General features: G+C 36.4%; 1 protein-coding gene across 2 annotated transcripts in view; it reads left to right on the top strand.

Moving 5' to 3' along the window:
- Trpc1 (transient receptor potential cation channel subfamily C member 1) overlaps nucleotides 1–16,046 on the top strand; it is a 48,045-nt gene that overhangs the window by 15,638 nt on the left and 16,361 nt on the right. The window contains exons 3-6 of one of the 2 annotated variants that reach the window (XM_038323183.1): nucleotides 1,145–1,246; nucleotides 6,275–6,477; nucleotides 13,429–13,560; nucleotides 15,415–15,610. In XM_038323183.1, coding sequence (XP_038179111.1) covers nucleotides 1,145–1,246; nucleotides 6,275–6,477; nucleotides 13,429–13,560; nucleotides 15,415–15,610 — 633 coding nt within the window. The remainder of the gene's footprint in view (nucleotides 1–1,144; nucleotides 1,247–6,274; nucleotides 6,478–13,428; nucleotides 13,561–15,414; nucleotides 15,611–16,046) is intronic. The other variant, XM_038323184.1, reaches the window with a different exon arrangement.

The following is a 16,046-nucleotide window of genomic DNA, read 5'->3' as shown; positions in this document are numbered from 1 at the left end:
TCTTATTTTTGACATTCAAATAAGACAGTGAAAGCTTTATTTTATGCAGCTCTAGAGAATGTTACAGATCCGCCATAGTTTCACTCCAGGGCAAGAGTGCTGACGTTATGGCATTTCTAAGATTAAATCATTATTCATTACCTCATTTTTCCTTCTGCTATTATAGTTTTTCTTAAAAAAGACAAAAAGCGGGGCTGGAGAGATAGCTCGGAGGTTAAGAGCATTGCTGCTCTAATAAAGGTCCTGAGTTCAAATCCCAGCAACCATGATGACTCACAACCATCTGTAATGGGGTCTGGTGCCCAATACTGGCCTGCAGGCATACACACAGACAGAAAATTGTATACATAATAAATAAATAAATATTTGAAAAAAAACGCCCTCATTTAAAAAAAAAAAGACAAAAAGCAAGGGATCCAAAACTTGGTGTTATGGTTGCCAGTAGCACATCGGCTTTGTTAGAGGGAAGCGCAGAGCCCCTGAGTCCTGAGTCTAATATTAGGTTCACCTCTTCTCAGAAGTAGGTCTCCACAGTAGGCTGGGACTGGAACTGTAAACTCTTTCATGACTCTAACAACTTTGGTAACTGGATTCTTTGTGGTTTCTACTTGATGAGTGCTGACAATGTCAAATTGTACCGTTTCCATCGGCCGTGTATGTTTTGAAGATGAGACTAGAGGGCTTTTGTATATTTTCGTATTCTCCCCTCTTCTCAGAATTGCACTGATGATGTTATCCAACATATTTCTTTACTTAATAGTTCCTGGTAATTTCTTTAATAAATTTAGAATCCTAGGAAATTTTTGGTCCATAGTTCAAGATAAAACATCTTGAAGGGTTTTTGTTTTTGTTTTTGTTTTTAGCTTTAAACATTGCATGGAATAGCACTGTTCCATACAGAGTCCCTTATAGTCATTATTTTATCAGATTGTGCATTGGAACCGGAACAAAAATGGTACGTTGTGGTACATAGAAGTACTACTGATTTGGAAAGCAAATGTACTATGTGGACAATATAAATTTTTTAAAATCCAATATTGCTGTATATAATACAGTGTGAAGAATTTTAAAATGACCATGAATTAGTTAAAGTACTTTTACATTTTTATCTTCCATTTTCATTTTAACTTTCATTTTTTTAAAGTCCGCAGATGCACTTTTGGTGGCCATCGACTCTGAAGTAGTGGGAGCTGTCGATATACTACTTAATCACCGACCAAAACGATCACCAAGACCAACTATAGTAGTCAGTACTCTTAAATACTTATTAATTTGGATTTTTAAGCCAAAGTAGATCTCCTGCCCCATTGCCATCTTTTCTCCCCCTCCCCAGTTTATTTTGTTTTTAAAAGTATTGATATTTTTACTTTGTAAAATATTACTTTGAAGTAAGTAGAGACAATAATCATTAATTTTGCTTTCTGGAAACCTTTTTAAAATTAGTTAATATTATGTCAGTGTGAACCAGTATTTCATTGAAAATACAGATTAGTTTCTAGATAGATTTAAGATGTACAAGTGGTGAAACCATAAAAAAGGAAGACAAAGTAGATAGTATTTAAGTAGTTGGTGTGGAAGAACTGCTTTAGCTTAAAAACAGTAGGTGAAAATTGCATTGGCACACATTCTCATTGTTACAGAAGTTACGTCTCAGTTTCGGGCATTGGGCAAATATAGAACTATGGATACTGGGAAACAGGCTTCCAGTAAGTATCTCAAATTAATAATAGATCTGGGCCTGGCAGTACACACTTAATGCCAGCACTTGGGAGGCAGAGTAAAGAGGATCTCTGTATGTTTGAGGCCAGGCTGGTCTATATAGCAAGTGTCCAGGCCAGCTAGGGCTACATAGAGAAACCCTATCTTAATGAATAAATACTTACATACATTATTATTATTATTAGTAGTAGTAGTAGTAGAAGAAGAAGAAGAAAGTGATAGAAAGCACCAAAATCTATTAGGAAAGAACATTTAGAAATTTTCATAAAATAAAGCATAAAAATTTAAAGTATAATTGCTAATCAAGTAAGTTACCGAATTTTGCTTATTTTTGACCAAATTAAGAAAAGTGGCCATGGTTGTGTACTATTGCAGAATCAGGTGTTTTGGAAAATATTTTACAAGGTATATCATAAGCAAGAAAGATACTTGTGTTCTTTAGCCTAGTGCTGTCTCCTCTGTTGTAGGAGAGAGCAGGTCTGCTTTTCATCCTGCCCAGCTAGCTTACACCTGAAACAATCACACAGAAACTGTATTCATTTAAACACTGCCCGGCCCATTATCTCTAGCCTCTTATTGGCTAACTCTCACATATTAGTTTAACCCATCTCCATTAATGTGTATCGCCACTTGACTGTGGCTTACGGCGTGAGTCTAACCAGCGTCTGTCTTGGGCAAGAGAACCATGGCGTCTGCCACTCTGCCCATCTTCCCAGAATTCTGTTCTGTCTTTCCCGCCTACCCGAGTTCCGCCCTATCAACTAGGCAAAGGCAGTTTCTTTAATGACCAATGAAAGCAACACAAATACAGAAGGACCTCCTACACCACTCCTCTAGAAATCTGAGAAGGAAATAAGCAAATCATTGATTTTTATTTTATTTGTAGCAGTTTGAACACTGTTTGGCATATCCTAAATGTCCAAATGGTATCTCAGTGGTAGAGCACTTACCTAGCATGCCCTTGACTACCTTCCTAGTACAAGAGGAAAAAAATGATAAATATTCTAAAAGACAAGACAGGAAATATAAATAGTTGTGTATATAAACTTTGGAATATAAGACAATAATTAAAATGACTTTCAAATATTTTGAGTTAGGCTTTCATGTATCCCAGACTGCCCTAAACTCCCTAAATAACCTAGGACGATCTTGAACTCCTGAACCTCCTACCCTACCTAAATCCCTGTCATTAAAGTGCTGGGGTTATAAGTGTTAGCCACCACACCCAGCTAAAGATAATAATCTTAAATTAAGTTTTAGGAATAAAAAATATTAAATGAGATAAAATGAGGATACTGAACTATACTTATAATTAACTGATGGTTAAAAGTATACATAGAAAAGGGACTGGAGAGATGCGCAGTGGTTCAGAGCACTTGCTATTATTGCAAAAGACCTGGGTTCCATTCCCAGCACCCACATGGTAGCTCACAACCATCTACAACTCCAATTCTAGGGTACCTATCACCTTCATCTGGCCTCTGGGTACTTACTGCATGGACATTGTTTCCAGACATATGTACTTGTGAAATAATCATACACATAAAATAAATAATATTTTTTAAATCCTTAAAAATGCACACAGAAAAAAGCTATATAAATATAACCAAATGCCACTTTATAGTAGTCATTTCTTATTGATTGACCTAATTAGGGATTTAAAAAATATTTCATTGGTTTTCTCAGTAGCAAGATAGTCATTGATAATGTTACTTTAAAATGAGATTTTTTGTACATTGAATTTAAAAAGTTTTAACATTTATTGTTGTTGAAGTTATATTAATCAGTTAATATTTTTAAATAGTTTCTGGGATTATCATCTAACTGTAATCAGAATAAAAATATTTTTAAGAACTAAACAAATTTTACTTTCATTTGGACCACTAAAAAAGACTGATGTTATAAATAGTATAAGGTGTTTGTCTATCATGCAGCCTTTAGTAACACACATAGACACACACACACACATACAATTTAAAAACTAGCAACAACAGGCCAGGTGGTGGTGGCACACGCCTTTAATTCCAGCACTTGGGAGGCAGAAGCAGGTGATCTCTGTGAGATCAAAGCTAGCCTGGTCTACAGAACAAGTTCCAGGCTAGGCCCCCAAACTACAGAGAAACCCTGTCTCGAAAAACAAACAAACAAACAAAAATCTAGCAACATCAACAACAAAATGTGACTCTCCTAGAATACTGTTTAGTTCAGAAGTTGGAAAGAAACCAATAAGAATGACATAAAAGGGGGTAGCTAAAAGGAGGTCCTTTCACTAACAGACCAAAGACAATAGCTCCATTCAATGTCTGGCATTCATCCTGCAGTTTCTGCTATATTTTTATATTCCTGCTCCACCTTCTAGCCTGGGAACACATTTCTGTCTTTGGAGCAAGGTGGAGTGCTCTTTGCCTTTAGAACAGTGGCAAGTATTAGCTCATCGCCACTGTTCTCAGCAGCTGAGAGCTGGTTGGTGAAGAAAGCATTTGCTGCTCTGTCTCTGACAAGGTCATTTGTTCAGTCTTTATCTGAATACTTACAACAGCTCTAAAATCACCTTTTAACAACTTTTTTGTTTCTAATGAGACACAAATATTTTAATATATTTTTCTTTTACTACTTCAGTGAATTCATCCTATAGCCTTGATGTATTGAATTATCTTTTCACTATTAACTCTAAAATATGGGCTATTTACTTGAAAATATGTAGGTTATACTATCAGCAGTGAAATTATAAGCTTTAATCTTTTAACATCTCATAGTGGTTTTCCAGGTATAAAATGCTTCATAGGAAACACAGGACCTCTTTTCAGTTAGGACCTTAAGCCTGGGAGTAAATATAACTCTTTTCAACCAATACAATGAGAAAAAAGTGCCAATTTTAGGCTTTTATGTAACTGTTACATAAATTCATGAATATGAATCTCCAAGAAATAATTGAAAATTATACGAACAAACTTCATAAAAGAAGAAAAGCATATCAGAAAATATCAAAACTTATCAGTATTTAAAAGAAAATAAATTAAAATTTTGTTTTTCACCCATATTAATAGTGCCAGTCCCCTTTTCTGTGAGTAGAACAATAGTATGGAATGGATGCATCCCTATGTCGAGACTATAAACCATTGAAAAGACTTTCACATTATGTATCAAGAACTTCTAATTTTTCCTGGCCTTTTGGCCTATACGTCTACTTTTGGGGGAGGATCTATGCTAATGAGGTAGTCCTAAATTTCTAAGAGGCTATTTTCATAGCCTTTCATAATGTCATTTACATTGCAGAGTATCTTGAACACAGAGTCTGAGTTTCCTTAAAGTGCATGCAAATTTCTGTGCATGATTTTGTCCCTTGAAGATCCTGGGCTCTAGAGCAATGAGATTTTTTTCTTTTGATCTTTGAACTATTAAGAACTATTGCTTTTATCAAGAACTATTGTTTTTAATCACTGGTGCTTAGCACACTAGGATTTATGCAAAGTGTATCCTTCAAAGGGGGTGAAGTAAAGAAAGGACTAGAAGGAAATATTGTACTGTAAAATGTTATTTGAGTAGAAGGAATATGGGTATTTTTATTCTTCTTTCTGCTTTTCTGTATTTTTCAGATATTTTATAATGAGTGTACACTACTTTTACAGTGTTAATAAAGGTTACCAAAATGTGAACTTGATGAGCTTACCCTGGACTCAAACAGCTCTCAGGGGAACCTCTGCAAAAAAGTGAGAAGCATTAGAAAGAATATGCAATAGTCATAAAATAGTCAACCTTGTTCTTTAATCTTGATTCTTGGATTACTAATGTTTTTGGTTTTTTTTTTTCTCATTTCATACCATTGTAGGCAAAAGGGTTGTTGTAGTGGGAGGAGCTCAGGGTCCTGAGTAACACAGACCTGGATGTGATTGGCACCTGTGTTAGTGATGGTTCAGGCACATTAACTTCTCTGAGCCTCAGTTCTTCATGGTCACTAATTATACTCAGCCTAATAGTTCACCGTGGGAATGAAATTGGAGGACAGATGACTAACAGTTGCAGTTCTCATTAGTTATTGACTGTGATTGGAGTGATCTGCACATTTGTGATGGGTTGTAGACTATACAGGGATTGGACTGTATAAAAAAGTAGCTTCATTACCAAGGCTGGCCACACAGGTAGAAATTTTAGTTTTTCTCATGCATTTATACTATTGCTGTTTTTAACATTCTATTTTTCCATTTTATTCTTTTCCTAAAATTCTTGTTCTTTCTCCTTATCATGCATGTTCCTATTAGTTTTTTTAAAAATTAATAATTTTTCTTAAAGTATTTCTTTATATACCCTTGCTTTTTTAGGAAAATGTAACTGTACTTTAGGAATGTTGCCTATTGAAGATTATGTTATATTATATAGCATTTGTTAATTAGAATTGAAATTTTAAAATTTCAAAAAATGAGTTGAAATAAAATATATTATTCTTAAAACAATTCTAAAGTTCCTTATATGATATTATTTTTATTCCATCCTTTAGATAAGTATATTTTTAGGTCACAGATAATAACCTTAGGACATTTATATGAATATTTTTCAGAAACTTATGGAACGAATTCAGAATCCTGAGTATTCAACAACGATGGATGTTGCCCCTGTCATTTTAGCTGCTCATCGTAACAACTATGAAATCCTTACCATGCTTTTAAAACAGGACGTGTCTTTGCCCAAGCCCCATGCAGTTGGCTGTGAATGCACGCTGTGTTCTGCAAAAAACAAAAAGGACAGCCTCAGACATTCCAGGTTAGAAAATGAGGGTTTGATAAGTAGAAGAGTGATGTGCCAAGGTACATGTCAATGATGATATTCTCTCAAATATTCTCTCAGTACAATTTCTGAGAAATGTGCTTGGGAGCCTTAGGAAAGTCAGATTTCTAGCTCCTTTGCTCATGAGGTGAATTCTGAAATTTTCAGAAATGTTTACCAAATGCTAAATAGGAAAATCCTTCAAGTTGTATATGAAGTTCATCTCATACTCTTTCTGGTGAAGCTTTTTAGAGGAATAGTTTATTAGTTCAAGAGTAGTTCCAGGTAGCAAAATTAGAAGGGCACCACATGCTACCTTATAAAGAAAACAAAACTACTACTATATCATCATCACCACCACATCACCACCACCACCACCACCATGATGATGATGACCATCATGTTAGCTTTTTGAGACAGTCCTGTCGTATAGCACTAGCTAGTGGAACTCATCTTGTAGACTGTAAAGCTAACCTTCAAGATGCCTCTCTGTTTCTTGAGTACTTGTGGATTGTAGGTGTGTACCACTATTCCTGGTAGAAATCAACTTTAAAACATTTATTTAAATATTTTTAGTTTATGGATATGAGTGTTTTGCATGCATATATATATATGTGTGTGTATATATATATATATATATATATATATGTATGTATGTATGTATTTGTTTACAGTGAAGGCCAGGTCTTCTGGAACTTGAGTTACAGTCACTTGTATAGGGAGCCTAGGAAACACTGAGTGAGTGAAGTCCTGAATGAATGTGTATTGTTGACATGAGGATAGCCATGTTGAGAACTTCAATGGCGTCACCCTCCAGGTGGTAAAGCCTTACCCAGGTGAGGCTCAAGAGGGGTGACACATATCTTACCAGGTGCTCATGTATGAGTGTTTATGAAAGATTTTTTAACATATGCTATACATATTAATGTGCTGAGAGGTTCCAGAGGTAGTAAAACCCCACCTGATCCCAGATTTACTGCGTGTGTGTGTGTGTGTGTGTGTGTGTGTCTGTGTCTATGTAGTTTGTCCTTTCCTTATTCCTTCTTCCTTCTCACAGTTAGTTAAGGCTCCAGAACCCAAGCTTCACAGGTCGTGTTATACTTGTTTCCCATTGTGTGGATGCCAGTAATTGAACCTAGATCCTCTGCAGAACAAGAAGTGGTCTTAACCACTGAAATATCTTTCCAGTCCACAGACTTAATTTCTCACTAAATATTTTAGCTACTCATGCCTCTTGTTTTCCCTCTTAGACCATATTTATCCTTACTTCTTTACTATTTATCATCTTTTCCCATCCCCCAGTTGAAATGTTAAGATCAAGAAAGCACCTGCTTTCTATAGGTCTAACAAGATCACCCCATGGACAATTTTATTACTGTGGTAGTCGGCTGATTGAGAAGTCAGTCTGAAGAGAATAAGCCTTTTCTCTGCTTTAATATGGTTTTGATTCTCATGTGGCCGTGTTGTGATATGGCCAGTCTTAGACATGGTAGCACACATCTATAACCTCATCACCTAGAGTACTGAGGCAGGAGAATCATAAATTTGAGGCCAGCAGAGGGTATTTAGAGAAGTAAAATTACTTGGTCTTAGGTATTATTATACATAGTATCAAAAGATGTTTGTATTGTAATGAAGCAACCTCTTTGGTCATTGATTTCCTTGTCTGTAAAATAGAGCTAAGTATTTAATAAATATTTACGTAATAAATACTAACTAGAAAAAGTGTGATGTTCAGTTTTTATTGGATTTATATAACTTTTAGCACTTTCAAAGTAGGAAAGCTTAGAAATAGTTGTAAGTTGAACCTTCCAAGTTGAGGAGCATCAGTATAGTGTTTGTCCCTCTTGATGGCTCAGGCATCAACATGGGTAAGGAGGGATATTATATTTTCTCTTACTGTAAACAGGTGAAGCTTTCATATCCTGATCACACAGTCCCAAATAATTACAAACTGATTGGCCTATTCAGGCTTATTACTAACTGGCTCTTAACATTTAAATTTATCTATTTCTGTTAATTTATGTATTGTCCTTTGGCCGTGGCTTTTACTGGTCACTGGCATTTTGTTCCTTGGTGCTTGTGTCTCTCTCAACTCTGCCCTTCCTCATCTGAGTCCTCAGTTTGGCTGTTCTGCCCAGCCCTATCCTGCCTGGCTATTGGTCAAACAGCTTTTATTATTAGCCAATGGAAACAATACATATTTTTAGTGTACAGAAGCATTCCGTAGCATTTCCCCTTTCCTATAAAAAGGAAGATTTTAACTTTAATATAATAAAATTACATATAATAAAATAGTTATTAAGAATTACAATAGCTAGTCTGTATTTGACAAAATTAGAAAAATATTCTATTATCTATCTTATCTTGGTGAGTCTAAAGTTTTATATATAATTTATCTTTTTATCATAACTAAGAAAATCTATAATTATAACTGTCTATCCTTCAACTCCATCAAAGACCTGAGTAGGAAGTAATATTGCTTGAGTAAGTAGGAAGTACAAGTGACTTCCAAAAATGTAAGAAATGACAGAAGCAGCTGGCTGCCTGAACAGTCACCCAAGTTTCCTCTCTAATGTTGGGGCATCTAACTTTGGCCTACAGGCCTAGCATATCTGACAGACTTTCCTATGAAGCAGGGAACTTTGAAGGACTGTCTTACCTTGCCTTGGCAAAACTTGGCAGTCACCTTTCTTAGTGTCCTGCTGGTCCAGTTTGAACAGTAACTGTTAGCAATTGAGACAAGGACATTTCTTTGCCCTCATGGCTAGCTTTTCCCACAAAGAGAACAAACTTCACACAGAGTTTATTTGATGCCCACCATCTTCTCTGGAGTGCATTGTTGCTGCCAGGAGTAGATGTGTCTCACTGTCATGAAAAGTCTAAATTATTAAAACATTTTAAATGCCATATACTGTAGGTCTTTGAAATATTTGAAGAATATCTATCTGAAATATATCTTTGTATATCTAGAAAACCTAACTAACATGACTATAGGTTTGACTGTTATAGATGAATAACACTATTTTTATAAATCCGTATTTCTTAATTATGTACTGCATTTTTAATTAAGCCGTATAAACACAATATCTTAAGCAAGAGTAGAAATATACATACAGTATAACAAAATTAAGCTTAAATTTATATCAATAACTAAAATCTATACCAATGTAAAATATTTTGAGATTAGTGTTTCTTTTTTGGATTATAGTAGATTCAATAATCTATCTTTTTCTCCATCATTTCTATATCATATCCCCCTTTCTTCTTTTAGAAAGAGATTAACTATGACCAATGACAGTTTATAACCAACCCTCCTTAAATGAAAACAAACATTCATAAGCAATATTTTGAGAATTTGGGCATAGTTCTCTAGACAACTTCCTGCTGATTGCTGGATGCTGGTAATCTTTGAGGAACCCTGAGAAAATAGAGAATTATGGTTACATCTTGCCTGTAGTAGTCTGTGAGACTACATCTTCTCAGCCAGTTACCTTGAAGCTGTTCTGGATGTTGAATCGCCTGGGTTATTGTTCCCATCAGAGACCTTCCTAGATCTAACCATATTAGCCTGGAAGGAATCCACAGCTTCTCATCTTCTGTGGAAACAAAAGCAGAACCTCTTTTCCAAAGCAACATATCCTTTAACCCAAATTTCGAAGTTAAGATATTTTTAAAATATAAAATTTATGATTTAAAATATATGTTGGTTTAACTTAGCAGTCCCCACAGTTAGCTCATTAACAACCAAAAAAATCCAAAGAAAACACAATAATATATATAATCCAGACTCTGTGTATTTTCCATCTTTATGTAGCTTAATTATATATTTTTAATTTCTCTATTACTTATTAATTATGGAAAGATTATTTCTCCTACAACTAAGATATTCAGAAGTAAAGGAATATTCAGTTTAAAATAGTGAATTTTTGTTTCCTTGAAGCATGGTGCTTTTCAGCCTTAATATAGTTAAGCAACGGAAAAATTTAACAGGAAATATTTATCTGATTATCCTCTCTTTCTCAAGCCTATGTACATTTGAAACATACTGTGACCCATTTAGAGGCTTTTTTTTTTGTCTGAATCTGTCTTTATTGTGTTTTTCTGACCTTTTTTATTTATATGAGTAAAGTGGCCTGGCACTCATAGCTCAAGTTCAAATAGCTCAGTTAGTAGAGCATGAGACTTTAATTGCATGGTCATCGATTCAAGCCCCACATTGGGTGCCAGATAAAGAGGAATGGATCTCTGGGAGTAAGTCAGATTTGTGCAGGTGCAGAATATAAAGTACACTCATAATACAGAATGAGGCTCTAACACTGCTGATGTTTTAGCTGCTGATCCTCATTCCCAAGGGCGATTTGGGAGTTACAGGAAGGTCACCAAGCTGCTGGAGAGTGCCTGACCGTCACCCTCCATTTTTACCCAGTTGTGTATTCCCAGAAAAGACTATGCCCATATGGTCTGACAGACCAAATTCCCACAACATCTTAGTGTGTGACTTGTCCACTCATTCTCTTGACCTGTGAATTATTTTTAAATGTGTTGTGTTTTATATACATTTATACAAACGATTCCCAGATTTCTTTCTATTGGTAACTTCTCCCTTAATTCTGAGGGATTAGAGAGTATAATTCTTTTCTAATATACTATTAAGTAACAAACTAAGTTCACTCTTTTAAAATGTAAAATTCCGATAATGTAAGTGTAAAATTTAGGCTATGTGGTGGTTTGAAAGAAAATGGCCACCCGGTGGTGGTGGCACACACCTTTAATCCCAGCACTCGGTGGCAGCGGCAGATGGATCTCTGTGAGTTCGAGGCCAGCCTGGACTACAAAGCAATTGCCAGGACAGGTTCCAAAGCTACAGAGAAACCCTGTCTCGAAAAACCAAAAAAGTAGCAGTCATTTCAATGTAGGTTTTAAATTAGACCACTAAAGTATTTATGTTCACATTTTCCAGACTAACTAAAATATTAGGTGATAGAAATTATGGACAGATTATTTCTCCTACAACTAAGATATTCAGAAGTAAAGGAATATTCAGTTTAAAATAGTGAATTTTTGTTTCCTTGAAGCATGGTGCTTTCCAGTCTTAATATAGTTAAGCAACAGAAAAATTTAACAGGAAATATTTATCTGAAGAGAAACAAAAATAGTGTTCTAAACAGTCATAAATACAATTAAATTATGGGTTCTTTTTTCTTTTTCTTTTCCTTTTTTTTGAGAACTTCCTTCGTGTGCTCTATCTGTATACTCCCACACCTCCCTTCCCCCTTGAGCCCTTGCTGTGCTCCCCCTCCCAAAGCCATGGTCTCTTAATTATTATCGTTGCCTATATGTGATATGACTCTGCAAGAGGGACCTTGGTGGTTAGCATCCAGGCGTATCTGGCCCTGCCCCTTGAGGACCTAACAGTGTCACCTCTACATTCATGGAAGACAGTATTCTGTCTCTCCTCTCTGCTATTCCTTTTCCCAGAAACCAGTCTTCCCCTTCCCTTCCCCCCTTTCTCTTAGTAAAACTTACCCCATAAGCTCTGTCTGCCTGGTCTGTCTCTCACCTGTGCCAGGGGGACCTTGGTGAGTGAGAGCCCAGGCAGTGGTGAGAGACAGACAGGTCATGCAGACAGAGCTTGAGTGGGGAGTTTTATTGAGATAAAGGGAGGGGGAAAGAGGGTGACAGAGAAGCAAAGACCTACTTGCAGGAATGGGCAGAACTTGTCTTTTAAAGGGACCTTTTGAACCTGTGTACAAACTTTGTAGTGAAGCAGCCATAGGACCCTGGGCTGTCCAGGGTACTGCCTGAGTGCATCCTGCCAGGTGACAGGCCAGCATAATGACTGAATCCTAGCAATATATGCAATCTACTGAGTCCATTTAATTCTGCTTATATGTACATGTGTCCAGGACTGACCATTTGGGATTGGACATCCTATACAGAATGTACTCCTGGAGGAAATTAATTCTCTCAACAGGCATTGACCACCTGCAGCTTTTTATCTATGAATGGGACCATATGATATTTCTACTCTCTATATTGGCACATGAGCTTGTGTTGCTGTTATGCTGGTTTTGTTCAGGCAGCCATATTGTTGAGCTAGTGGTGGTGCACACTTTTAATCCAGGATTTGGGAGGCAGAGGCAGAGGCAGAGGCAGAGGCAGACAGATCTTTGTGAGTTCTAAGACAGCCTTGTTTACAGAGTGAGTTCCAGGACAATCAAGGCTACACACAGAGGAACCCTGTCTCAAACCAAAGAAGAAAAAAATATTGAGATTTCATGGGGCATTTTTACTGTCATGCCTAGAGGACAGTCTGTAGCCATGGAGTCTGGGCCTCTGACTCTTAGTCTTTCTGCCCACCTTGTCCTGTGTTTTTCCTCCAAACCTGAGGTATAGTGATTGCCTTGTAGATATATAAAAATTGAACACCCAACAGCTCCTGATCTGCATTTTGATCAGTTGTGGGTTTCTGAAAGAGTTTAGTCTTTTGGAAAAAGAAGCTTCTCTAATGAGACGCACGAGATGCACTCATCTGTAGGTATGAAGGCAAGTATTTCTAAATGATTTTGGTTCAGGAAATGACAGCAGTACTTCTCTTGGTCTATGACCCCTCCAGGTATGAGTAGCTCTTGCTGTGTATCCTATGTTGACCTGAAACCTACTTTGTAACCTTCAAGCTTCCAATCCTATCTCAGCTGCTTGAGAGCTGAAATTACAGCTATATCAAGGCAGCCAAAATTCTGAATATTTGAAAAGAGATGGTAACTTAGAGCAGTGGACAACATTTTCCAGTATTTGTTTTTCAAAATATTTAAGTTTTAGGTGTTATGGAAATTATCTTGAAATAAGCATATTTTAATGTTTTGTACTTTATAAGTTTATAAACATTGCATATTAAAACTAACAAGGGCATTTTTTATGTTGTGTAATCTAATTTTATCACAGGTTTCGTCTTGATATCTATAGATGTCTGGCCAGCCCAGCTCTAATAATGTTAACAGAGGAGGATCCAATCCTGAGAGCATTTGAACTTAGTGCTGACTTAAAAGAACTCAGCCTTGTGGAGGTGGAATTCAGGTGAGGAAGAATGGATGTTGTTATGTCTTTTGTTGTAGAATCTTCTGCTTCAATCTGTTTATAGGCTGCATGATAATTTGCATTTATTTACAGTTAACCTAAGATGAGTAATGTTGTTGCCATTTGGAATTTTCTTTCTCTGTCAAAGTAACATGTTGGTGCTGATTAGTTGACTCCTCCTCTGTGCTTTGCCCTTCTGTAACCACATAGTCCCCAGCCAAACCTTGCAGTCCTCCTATGGTGAGTATTTCTAGTACCCTCTTACCAGCTCCCATTTTCAAAGTGCCAACAGGAACTGTACACGAACTCACTTTCCTGTCACAGTTGCCTATGTTGCCCCATCTTGAAAGTCAACAAAGTTCATTCACACTTGCAGAGCAGGATCAGAAAGTACAGGGTTTTTTTTTAGCCTTAATACAAGCATTCATAGTGTGTTACTGAAAGTTCTGAGTCCAGAGACTTACGAAAGACTACATGTAAGTTTTCAAGTTTAGAACTACTATTCTTTAAGTACATTGCATTAAAAAAAAAACTCAATATGACATCTATATACTTTGGTGAACTCATAAAACGAGGATAGGGTGTGGCGGCACACACCTTGAATCCCAGCTCTTGGGAGGCAGATCTTGTGAGTTCCGAGGCCAGCCTTGTCTACCTAGTTATTCCAGGCAGCCAGAGCTACAAAGTGAGACCCTGTCTTTAAAAACAAAAACAAAACAAAACAAAATGGGACAAAATCCTCATGAAGTTATATTTAAGGAACAATATCTTTGTTCATCACTATACAGCCACTTAATTGTCCTGTAATCTATTAGAGATTAAACAGTTTAATAAATTATATATTTTGTTCTAGCAGTCTATTAAATATTCATTTAAAAATGAGATGTCTTTGCAATAACACCTTTGATGCATGTTTCCATCTGCATTTATATTCCTAAACCAAAAGGCATGTAATATAATAAATACTTCATTTGCTGAAGAACTAATTGTTGAACAACTAATTGTTCACAGGTTATGGAGTAATGCAAAGAATGAGAAAAATGTTGCCTCTAAGGAAAAGTTGTGAGTTTTAAATCTAGCTACAATAGCCAGTTCACAGGAATTTTTGCCATGTGCAAAGACTAAGCACCCTTCCTGTTCTCCTGGCTTTTTACATGAGGGGAAAAGCTAAATAAAATTATTTTCTAAAGTCCAGCCTCTGATTCATGACTCATAGTTGTTTGTAATATACTTATTTTTGTTTAGCTGAGTTATAAATTTAATGTAATTGATATTTAATAAATAACTATGTACTAAAACGTCTTCATTTCTCATAAATTATGTTAAGTACAGTTTTTATAAGTAAGTCAAAGACAGCGGTAGGGTTTGGAAACTAGGACTTCTGAAGAGAGTTCCTTGGGATATGCCATTGTGAATGTCACTCAAGTGAACACTTTACATGAGTTTTAGAAGTAGTGTGTACATTGTGGATTATTGAAGTTACCATAGGTAAAAATCATCTAATAATATCAAAAATACTGTTTATATGAATAATGTCAAGGGAAATTTTAGCCATCTTACAGAGAACGAGAGAAGTGAGTTAGGTGAAAAATTGACCAAGTTTTATAAGCATTTCTCAGGGTATCAATATAGTAAGTATACTGTGTTCATCTGAAACCGTCAAAGTGGGCACAGGAAGCATAATTCTCCACAGCTGTGGAGAATTTCTGCCCTGATAAGCTCCTGTGACTGTCGCAGGAAACAAGCAGACCTGTGGCCCTGTCAGAATTTAAAGATTACTGAGTAATTTCTAGTGGTGTAATCTCACTGGGAAGAGGGAATGACATTCCTAATAGCAGACTATGCATTTTATAGGAATGATTATGAAGAGCTAGCCCGTCAGTGCAAAATGTTTGCTAAAGATTTGCTTGCACAAGCCCGGAATTCACGTGAACTGGAAGTTATCTTAAACCATACATCTAGTGATGAGCCTCTTGACAAACGGGGACTACTAGAAGAAAGAATGAATTTAAGTCGTCTAAAACTTGCTATCAAATATAACCAAAAGGAGGTATGAAGCTTTCTGTGATATATCTAAATTATTTTCTTTACCTTTATTTTATTTATTGTTTGGTTCTCAAATAAAATAAAAAGTTGTAATAATATAGAACGCATTCATAACTCAACAGTGTATATACAACTTGAAGGAAGGGCCATGCTAGCATCTGGTCCCTCAGAACTCTGGGGTCTGACCATTAGCCGGGACCATGAATAGCGTGGTCTCAGATGGGTGCTCAGATGGATGAGTCCACAGAAAGTGGAGCTTCTGAGAACTCAAAACTGAAACCTGGGAAGAGCACGGTAATTACAGCAGGCAGTGAGGCCATGGGCCAAGAAGCAGCTTAGGGCTGACTGGTGTGTTTTCGTGTGTCTGTGTTTCTTGAGCTTTTTACAACTTGGTGGCTTTGGGGTGGAGGACCTTTTTACAGGGCAACTCCTAACTCTAA

Source organism: Arvicola amphibius, chromosome 3 (assembly GCF_903992535.2).
Source record: "Arvicola amphibius chromosome 3, mArvAmp1.2, whole genome shotgun sequence".
Taxonomy (NCBI): domain Eukaryota; kingdom Metazoa; phylum Chordata; class Mammalia; order Rodentia; family Cricetidae; genus Arvicola; species Arvicola amphibius.
Note: the sequence above shows the minus strand (reverse complement) of the source record. Positions and strands in the feature narration are given on the sequence as shown.